Source organism: Plodia interpunctella, chromosome 6 (assembly GCF_027563975.2).
Source record: "Plodia interpunctella isolate USDA-ARS_2022_Savannah chromosome 6, ilPloInte3.2, whole genome shotgun sequence".
Lineage (NCBI taxonomy): Eukaryota > Metazoa > Arthropoda > Insecta > Lepidoptera > Pyralidae > Plodia > Plodia interpunctella.
The window spans coordinates 5,994,745-6,006,041 of record NC_071299.1 but is presented as its reverse complement, the minus strand read 5'-3'; the positions used below and the strand labels follow the sequence as shown (position 1 = coordinate 6,006,041).

Here is an 11,297-nt window from a genome sequence, read left to right as displayed (position 1 = left end):
AAGAATTTAGGTAGCGTGTTAAAACTATTTTCAATATCAACGTCAATCAATTTAATTTATATAATGCATTAAAACAACATAAATTAAATACATATATATATATCAAATATTTTTTAAAAATATTAAAAATTTTAAAGTTATGAGATTTTTTAAAATGAAAACGCGTTGATGTCTTTTTCTTGACGCAACAAATAATTTCATTTAGCAATGTTAAACATATTTTTTATCTTGCACTAAAATAGTCGGCATGCCGATAAGTGTGTTTTGGTTGGACATATGGACAAGTTAATTATTACAAGTAATTTTATATATTTTTCTATGTTTACGTTTTCCTAGATTCTTCCTCTTATTTTTTTTCGTAAACTGTTTCTTCTTCGAACTACTTTACGATAATACATTAAAAATAACATCTTAGGTATGGGTTTAAATGAAAATATCTTTCTTATTTTTGATTGTATTTACAAACATTTTTATGGCAGTTCATTAGGCAGTGTCAAATAAAAATTATATTCTACAGGTAAAGCTTATTAAAAATATTCTTAGCCAATTAAACTTAAATTAACAATATCAGGTAACTGAAAAACTGTCGTAATTATGGCATTAGTTTATGAGCCAACCGGGTAGTATAACCATTTGAATTCATATCCATTCAGACCGTATTTCTCATCCTTTTCAGTTTCAGGTTTTGGAACATCATCGGATAGTAAGTCTAATACTTCTTGAGTAATCTTCGGGCGGAACCCTTTTTCATCTGCGACGTAATCTACTCTGGTTCTCACTCCATTTCTCCCCGTTACGAAGTAGTAACCTTGCTTAGCGCCGTTTGTATAACCTTCCTCAAAGTGTCCGTGGAAACCTACTGTGTAGTTAAAAGTATACAGGAGTCGACTCATATCATTTTTGGTCAAACCATCTGGTAGTCCATCCCTTTCATTGGGTCCTTTCTTGTAGATATCAGTATTTTTGTCTACAATTTGCATTTGTGCATAAGTTAGAGTTGGTTTTTGAGATGTTCCTGGTTGTTGTGGTTCAAACTGTTTCGGATTTCTTTCACCGGCCGGTTGTTGTCCTTGATTGGGGTAGTTTGATCCCTGAGAATAAGAAGGCGAGTTGGGATCCGGGTAGTTTAGGTTGTTGCCTGTTTGAGGTGATACTCCATTTGGCCCTGGATAGTTTGATCCTCCGGGTCCTTGTGGGTAGTTTCCACCATTTTGTCCTTGATTGTTTGCGTTACCAGCTTCTGGTGGGAAGGTGCCACCTGCGTTGGAGCCTGGATAATTAGGGTTAACAGCTCCAGTTGGTGGGAAGTTACTACCTGAATTTGAACCAGGATAATTAGGGTTACCAGCTCCTGCTTGGAAATTGCCACCATTGTTTGACCCTGTGTAGTCGGGATTTCCAGCTCCGGGTGGGAAATTGCCGGCAGAATTCGATCCTGGATGATTAGGATTGGAAGCACCTTGTAGCGGATAATTGGAGTTCCCTGAACCTTGTTGGGGATAATTTTGGTTTCCCGTCGGTATGTTTGATGGTGGTGGTCTGATAGTGGTCGTCGTTGGGATACTACAAGAGGAGCAGGTTTTGGCGGGCAATGATGCAACTGGTTTCGGTATGTCTCTGGCTGGCGTTTGGACTGCTGGTTGCCCTGGTGGTGGTGGTGGCCCACCAGGTGGAGATTGCTGGCCTGGTCGAGATTGCTGACCTGGTTGAGGTTGCGATGATGGCAGGGGCAAAGAGTGACCTTGTCTCTCAGGTCCTGTTGGATCTGAAATTGATTTGAATTAATGTTTATTGTATCATAAGCAAAGTTTGGCTTACTTGAAAAGGACCAGTATCCTAGTCTTGTTAAATGACATAATTAAGTACTTGAGATTTGTGTTTCTATAAAAGGGTTTTTATATATTTACCCTTTTAAATAATTATCAGCTTCATTTTACCTAGATACTTAAAAGGAGTAGTATAGCGTTGGATACCGTAAAACTAGTTGTTGCCCGCAGTTCCGTCCGTGGTAGCCTATGTCAATTATATTTAGTCTTTGTATTATTAACTATATTCTACGAGAAATCAGTTTTATCGATACAAAATATTCAAAAAGATCCTTACAACACTTTAAAATATTTTTTGAATTGCCAATATAACCCGTTCGTAAATTACAGTTAAGTAGGTATATGTAGTATATTTTATACTTATTTATGTATATGTATGTAAGTATTTATATAAATTAATAAAAATCTAACTATTTTGGGACTTTGTACAGCCTTTCTCATGGCAAGAATACATTGAAATATTCAAATTCAATTGGTGGATTCAAATATTCAAATGAAATTTTTCGACGTTATAATTATTATTAAAGATATGATTACTTACATGGCTTTACGCGGATATTCTTCATGGACAGAATTTTGAAATTGCCATTTTCGTCAGTCGCGTAAACTGTCACGTGGTACACCCCGTCAGCTGTGATGAACCCAAATTCCCCCATGATCAAGCCTTTTTCATCTGAAATTAAAAAAAGGTCTTTTTTATTTTTCTTCTTTTTATTGAAGTTGTATGTATAAAACTCTTGAGCTAACGGAATAAAAATACTTAAAAGAGGTCTGACCTCTTTATTTTAAAGAAATGGCAAGTTAGATGGAAGGAGTTAACATACTGTACCTAGCTGCTTTCGTTTTAGGTTTTGTATAATGTTAATGCATTGCTAATGCGTTGGCTAATTTATTATTGCTTTCAGCGTCATAAATGTTTGAAATTATGATTTATTACGTTACTAAAAGTTCAAGAATGCACCGGATTGCCTTGAACCATAAATAAATAAATAAATAAAAAATAAAAAAGCCTTTATTTATCCAATTCCCAGTTGTTTTATCTTATATAATAGTGTTAGTCTAAAGTTTTAGTTAATATTATTGGTTACTCCTATCTTATATTTTAATATGATTTAATAGATCTTATTTATTTTTTATTAGTTTCTTGTTATTTTTTACATTTACAGTTTCTTTTATTTTTGTATTAAGTAATTATTTTATGATGTTAGTGTGTTAGTTCACTGAGAATGGATCCCTCTTGGGTATAGGCCTCCTCCAGTTTGCCCCATTCCTCTCTATCCTGGGCCTTACGCAACCAATCTTTGCCTGCTACGTCTACAATGTCGTCTGACCAACGAGTTTTAGGCTTCCCTGGGTTCCTTCTTCCACTAGGCCCTTTCCAAATAGTCGTTAGGGCTGTCCATCGTTTGTCTTTGTAACGTGCTACATGACCTGCCCAGCGCCATTTCATTTTTTTAGTATATAAAAGTGCATCGATTACTTTAGTTCTTTTCCTTATAGTTTTACATCTAATTTTGTGAATTTTCCTGATATTCAGAATACTCCTTTCCATAGATCTCTGGCATGTATTTATTTTATCTTGAATTTTTTTAGTAAATATCCACGTTTGGCACCCATAGCTCAGAGTTGGTAAGAGGCTCGTATCTAGGACAATTTTTTTCAAAGGTATTGGGTAGTCGGCTTTGAGAATTTCCTTTGCTGCCCAGAATTTGTTCCAAGTCATGGCAATACGTCTGTCTACCTCTTCCTCCACGTTCTTTCCACCAAAGGACATTTTTTTACCCAAGTATATATAACTGTCTACATATTCTAGCTCTTTTCCATATAAGTATACAGGTCGTTTTGTAAAGTTCGTTAGTATCTTGGTTTTACTTTCATTCATTGTGAGACCAATTTTCATGCTTTCCTTGTTCAGTGAGTGTATCATATATTCGAGATCTCGGGTCGTTTCCGCGAAAATTGCTACATCGTCTGCGAATCTTAGATGACTCAGATATTGTTTGCCTACTTTTATTCCTTTATTATGCCATTCCAACTTCCCAAAAACACATTCCAAACGCCTTGAACCATAAGAGGGTCAAATATAAAAGCCTTTTAATTCCATTACTTTAGAATATGGTTTCAATATTATCCTAATTACAAGGAAGTATGATCGAAATTGTGGTGAAGCCAAATATTTGTCTATCGTTATTGAATACTCGTTTATTGCTGGTTCAATAATATGCTATTAACTAAAGTTTGTTCAAGTCAATTCATCGTATGATGTCATTTACTAAATTGTAAGGGTATATCTAAATTAGGTAACGTCTTTAAATGGGCTGATAATATATGCTATATTCGGCATCAAATGAATGTTTTAAAATAGTAAGCTAATGTGCTGATTCATATTACTAGTAACGCACCTGATAGCGCCACTATAATTAACCAACATTTGATTAGAAACGTAAAATTAAGTTGTTGTTTTTAATAATGAGTACATTCATTTTATTACATTTTCCAATAGTCGAAAGCTAATTTACAAAAGGCGTTTATGCGTAATACGATTATTCGCATCTTTATGTAAATAATTTAGTAGATAGTGCCAGTACTATTGTAGGTCATGTCATTACAAACAATTCAAAAATACAATAATTGTACTTACTAAGTAAATTCTACTGGCCAGTATTTGAATTTGATTTATTTTTATGTAACTTTTGCTTTTAGAATCGGAAACAATTAATGAAAAGGAAAATAGCTTACATTTTCTTTACACTGACTTTGAATGAAAATTTAAAGCTGTGTAAACTGATACAACAAATATAAAATTGAAATGTACAAAATTGTTAAACATAATTCAGTTTAAAAGTATACATTACTTAGATAATCTTTTAAACATATCTAATCCCATTTAAAAATAAAAATGAGCATAGGGTTTATGAATACAAATAGTGAAAATATTAAAAATATTACTCATATTAAATTTACAATAAGTGGATATTTTATGAGATAGACGCATGGAAAACCGGCCTACAGCCAAAACAAAATAAAAACTTTATAGCTCGTTAAGCCACTTCATGCCACTAATTTTTGAGTAAATTATCAGAATTATGTGGTCATTATCTTATCCTTTATTCAAAACCACGTTAAAGTCAAAGCTGATAATTAAGTGTATATTATAATACACATTGAATAGCATTTATTGGATAATGATGTAAATGACCGAAAATCGTGACTGGTCTCTTAGTGGCGTCTTCCCGTCTCGTTTTATATACTCGTAAGTATTTTAAATATCATGTGCCCACGACTTGCTTCATATTACAATAAACTTTCTTTGATTCTTCCTTAAATGTATTTTTGTATTGCATTAGAGAGCCTAGTTATTAAATTTGACAGATTTTACACTACAAATAGTTTTAATATATTAGTATGTCAGACATCCATTTTATGTAATCCTTCTTTGATTGCAGAATTTTTTCATCTCATTATTATTTTCTGAGTTACATTTTACACTTCAGTATTTTAAAATAATATGAACGATATTTGAATTATAATTGAAATTAATATATAATAGCTTTGCGTAGAAAGTCAAAAATAAGAATCTTCATATGAGCTAACCTGGTGAAAATTAGTGAGTGATGAGATTTTTTACCTGAATCAAGCCCGTGGGATCGACGGGTAACCATTTAAATATTTAGGTCTACCCGAGCCCTGTGTCAATATATTAAGTGCGGTCATATTTATATTTAACTTTAAGCCAATATACTAATCTCATTCATAAATATTTATATAAACAGGCGGCATGTTTTAAATCTAATATATTTATGCTAACACGCTAATTGGCATCTTTTTCTCGGATGTCACTGTTATTATTTCTATTGATATAGAGTGGCATTTATTTGTCATAGATGCTTTGATGAAATCTGATTCAAAAATTTGTAAAAAAACGATGACATATAAGTAAGGATATGTACGTCCTATCTTGGAGAAAATTAGGAAATAAATACAGTTACTTTAATATTTTACTTATTGTTTATCACGATATCGGTTTCCTATAGTATGTATATTGTTTTATAACCAATATGTACTAAACTTGATTTGATTGAGCATACTATTTTAATCGATTTGTAATACTTATGACATATGCTATTGAACTATTATTTTAATGATATCAAACAAGTCAGGACTCTTATGACTCGAGCATAGGGTCCGTGAGTTGTTGAGGATTTTTTCCATGCCATAAAATTTTTTCTTTGTCAACTTTTTAAATTGTGTAAAAAGAAAATAATTAAATTAAAAAAAAAAAACACTTGGTACCTTTTTTCTCATGTCTGTGCTGTTCTCCCTCTATGTTGAATCCGAACTCATACGGTCTATTTTCGTCGGTGTACTTGTCAGCGCCTTGGGCTTGCAAGAAACAAGCAAGTATCGTGACTAGTACGTAGAGTCTTCTTGATCTGTGCATCTGTAATTTAAAAAAATATGTATTTTTTCTCCTAAAGAACAACAACTTCCGTTACTTTGAGCATTACTTCCTATTACATATTAAGGAATGGATTTATTTATTTAATTTTTATTTGGATGATTAATGATTTGTTTTGATATATTTTATTTTCTTTAGAAAACTTGTAGTATTATTAACTTAACTATGCATTAACATAACTATTAATATAAAAAATATAAATAATGAATATATGAACATCTGTTTCATATATAATTTTAGCCAATTGTAAAGTAAATTCTAAATTGCTCGTATTAAGAGGTGGAATTTTAATAATGTTATTCACAAACTGTCTAATTAGAATGCTAAAAAAAGTTACAAAAACTTAAGTATTAGTCTGAAATCCAGGCATTTTCGTTTGGAATTTGAAATCCGGTTCTGATCGAAGTTAAGATAAAAAGAGATTCCGTATCATTTGTTACGTTTAATTAAGTACATCCATATTCATCAGATCACTATCATATATTTACGGATGAAACTGTTTGGGAAATCCTAATTGAGGTTTAAAGGCAACGCTTTTACAAATAGATAAAGTTACATGCACAGAAAAATTAATATATTTATAATGGATTGATCGAAATAATTATATTAGTTTTCATAAAGTCTATGAGGAATGATATCTTTTTGACTCTGAAATAATGACATCACACCGATATCATTGTGATACAAATAAAAAAAGATTCGAAAATCTGAAACAAAGATTATTCAAATTGGATTCTACTTATAGTGAAATAGTCTATGAAGCAATAAAAAAATTTAAATACTAATATGAGTCATGGCCATAGAATTAGTAGTTACTTCGTACAACGTACTTATTAAATCCATGTCCAAGCCCCATTGTTGAGTCGTTCTCTGTCATATTGACATTTGTTGACGGATCAACGCAGAACGCCGAATACATCATAGATTTTGAATTAGATTTAGATTCCATACATTGTATGGAGTTTTGACGTACATGTGACGTAAATCAACTCACGTCACAAAATAACGGAACACGACGGAATTGAAACGTGCTGCAGCATCGCAACGGAGCGCGGCTGAGACACACATTGTAAATTCATCCTTAGAGAAAATGCTGCAGTGCTGTTTGTTGCGCCCCTTCTTCTCTATTTGCGCTTAAGAGTCTGTGGTGATAAACTTAGTTTAAAATAAATTACTGACTTAAAATAGTGTGTTTAAGACACAAAATTATGTCCATTTAAAAGTGCTATCAATATTGCCTATTTTAATTGTAACTAAAACATACAACGTGCCTATTACGGTCTCTGAATATATATATTACAAAGTGTATGTGGAATGATAATATAATCAATCGTTCATTGCCAGCACTTGTAAAATACATGACCCATATCACAAATTATACATAGATACATAAGAATAAATCTGATAATGTCATTAATTTGATTCGATTACGTATTGCCGGATATTTGCATACCTTGAGAATATTCGCTAAATCTCTCAGTTGCCGGTGTAGGTACTAGTAAGGTCACGATTTATTATCACCTCGTAGAAATATTTTTTGGAGTATCTATCATTCGACATGTAGAGGTTTCCTGTACTAAAGCGATTTGTACAGATGTCATATTGATAATGTTAATGTATTGATTTGAATTTTTTCAAGTATGAGCGATGCCTGTCGCAAGTAATTTTTGAATATGTAGCACTTTTAAATGTCATTTTGTTTAATATTTTCAGTTCTTATTAAATATGGAAAGCTATATTCACTGAACTACAACATACAAAAATTTAGAAAATATCACGATAAAGTTATTACAAACAAACAAGATAATAATAAAAAACTTTAATATTTTATGGAAAGATTTACCCAAAACACCTGAACGAGGTAGATTAGGGACATAAATATGATTGAGAAAAAAAGGAACAACGCCACTGAAAGTGACTTTAACGATAATTTTCGTGAATGTATTAGAAATCAGTAATCAAAACTGTTTAACATAAAATCGGCCAATTTTACTTTGTTTTTGTTGTTATTTAATATTTAGCAACTTCATTATTTATCTCAAGGCTTCATAGGTGATTTTAATGATAATAGTAATGTTTAATGTTTTTCTATTATATTGTTTTTCGATTCGATAAATACACAAACCGCTGGTGTTGTAAGAGTACCCGTTTCCGAAAATGTTGTCATATATTTTAGCTAATTGTGATGATCTATACATCCCTACCCTATATGGAGAGAGGTCGTAGTCTCTTAATTTCCTGGTTATTATGATAACCTTAATTATTGAATACCGGGCCCCATAAAACCATAGTCAAGTAGATATACAGTAAATATATTCTAGTAGTGATTTACGTTAGACATATTTTATGACATGGCTGAAGGCGTCGATTTAAAGTGATATATCATATCTCTTAAACAAGTTAGTCACAAATTGAAATTAGCAATATATTTTCAAGGTACTAAGTATTCATACATATTAAAATCATCACAAAAGGAGTATGACAGGTATATTTTTTGTGCTGATTTTACTTGAACACAAGATTATAAGCGTATAATAAGCTCACCTAATTCCATTGGGAGCAAAAATTATGCAGATTGTGTAATGAAAGTTTATTTTCGCTGCTAAATCTAATTTAAAGCTATAAAAAACTGCTAAAGCTTGTTTATAATATTTTAAAATTAAGTTTGTAATATTTCATATATAAATTTGTGTTGAGAACGCGAACAATTCTGATATACTTGAATTACTATTATATTATTGACGATGATAGAGGGAAGCATAAAATTTTGATAGTTCGTTAAACTGATATGGATTTGAAATTAGAGTTTAGGATGAAAGTGAAGCATGCATGGTGTGATTTTCGTTGCTAGGCAAAAAAAAAGTCTAGAAATAATATAGTTGTCTAACAGTTCAAAGATTATTGAACCGGCATATATATACTATATGTGAATAGTGACACCATCCTGGCAAGTCTTGAATAAATTAACAATATAAAATTACTTTATGAAATTTATATCATAAAATGGCAATAAAGACACCTGTTGAACAGGTTGTTATGTAGTTTTTATATTAAACGAACACGTGAAAGTTTAAACATATAACGATGCATAAAGTGTCCAGGAAATATAGCGTATTCAGAAACAATATAAAAGATTCTCTTTGAATAAATAAAACTATTTTGCCAAATTAAAATTGGGGAGGGAAAATAAGATGGGAAATATGTAGACGGCGAGATTATTACACATAGGTAACATAAGTAGATGAAAAAATAATATCAAACATGAATGTGATCATAATTTTAGTTGAGTTGTTGACTTATCAGGATTATTTAATTATTTGAGTAAAAATTAAATAGAAATATCTTCTGTATATTCGTTATTGTTTCTGTGCTTTCAATGATAATTTTTTTTGGCTACAACTATACCGTACATTGGAGGTGAGCTTACAAGTACGAATCATGCTTTTTTCGCCAATGAAATGGAATTTATCAATCTATAAAAAATGTTATATGCAATATTAAAATATATTTGGGAAATGTACTCGTACATGTGATCTGAAATATATAATAATGTTAATATAATAATGAGAATAAATGAAATTGAAAATACACGAAAACAGAAGCCTGACCTTTTCACTTAAAACACGTCTATCTGTAGTAATTAAAATGTGTAATTAATTCATGTGATAATTTATATTAATATTATTAAAATTAGTAGTATCGTTAATGGCTGCTAGATATGGTTTACTATCGATTGTTTACTTTGTTTTATTTAAATTGCTTTAGTTCTTTAATTTAGTAAATACTAATGCAATAAGTGACATGTTGGGAATGCATTACAGGTATATTCTAATTCAGATTAAGATGTACGAGTATATATAATAAACAATAAATAATAACTCATTAATTTGATGATTTAATGTAACTTAGGAAGAACTATTTAGTTTAGGAAATAAGATATTGTAAACAAAATAAAACCTAAAAAAAAGTATCGAAATGGAAAATACATGAACTGCTCTGCCTCTCCCTTATCTACCGGCTCAAATCTAAGCTCATGGTACTCATTATTGGTTGTTGCAATTTTTCATGGACAGAAGCCGTTGTAAACTTTAGTTAATTTTATCATGAAGTAAATAGAAAATGAAACTGACAAAAGGCCAAGAAAAATCATGGATGCTTTTAGTTTTCAAGATTATGTCATTTAAGTAATGAATGAATGAATTAATTAATTTAGGTCCTGCTACTGGGAAAAAGCCTTCCCTTATGTTTTTATCCACTCCCATTCTTTGCCAGTTGTTACCAATCCTGATCCTGATCGAACTTATCAACAATTTAAATAATATAATAAAATCGGAAGAGTTTATGTTGGATTGCTCGAACGCGTTTATCTTCTGGATAAATAACCATTCAAAAATTGTCATTTCAACGGGAATACATACGTGGGGTCCATATTTATATATATACACCCAGTTTCCATAACATAGGATATACATATTTTTTAATAATACTTTTGTAATTCATAATTTAAAATTACACTTACGTTTTCTTTTAAATTCGCTCTCACATTCTAATTGTGGATCTATTATTAAAAAAAAAACTGTAATGAAATGATAACTGTACCTTATGTCCTGTAAGTCACGATCGCGGGCACCGTAGCCCGTTGCGCAAGAGTTGACGCGAGACTGTTCGATTCTTTGGAACACTCACGTAATTTATTAATACGTACACATAGACGAGTTATGAATAGAAGAGTATGTTGATCTAACTGCCTACACGACCAATTTTACCATATGTGTCTTTTTTAGTAATCATTATCAGCATCATCTGCAGCTCTCCGTGACCATAGCTGGGCATAGGGTATTTTTTTTTTGTAATAAGTAGGTACTCTAAAATAAGAAATAATTCGTAAGTTTTATATTTACACTGATAGTGGTGTACATAATAAGACAAATAAGAACTTTAAATTTAACGATATAATGTACTTAAGTAATTTTATCTTTATTTTTACTTATATTTTTTCCGGACGTTTTGTT

The 11,297-nt window shown here is 31.1% G+C and overlaps 1 protein-coding gene across 2 annotated transcripts; it reads right to left on the bottom strand.

Annotated features, from left to right (window-relative positions):
* Positions 1–438: 438 nt before the first annotated feature.
* Positions 439–11,014, bottom strand: l(3)mbn (lethal (3) malignant blood neoplasm). 2 transcript variants are annotated; one of them, XM_053746841.1, is made up of 4 exons: positions 10,885–11,014; positions 6,120–6,267; positions 2,368–2,499; positions 439–1,765 (listed from the first exon to the last, which is right to left on the bottom strand). In XM_053746841.1, exons 2-4 carry the CDS (start codon positions 6,265–6,267, stop codon positions 606–608), a joined length of 1,440 nt encoding a protein of 479 aa, XP_053602816.1. In that variant the 5' UTR covers positions 10,885–11,014; the 3' UTR covers positions 439–605. The 2 variants fall into 2 exon arrangements, with proteins under 2 accessions (XP_053602816.1, XP_053602817.1); XM_053746842.1 differs by lacking the exon at positions 10,885–11,014 and adding an exon at positions 7,280–7,425.
* Between the last annotated feature and the right edge of the window lie 283 nt (positions 11,015–11,297).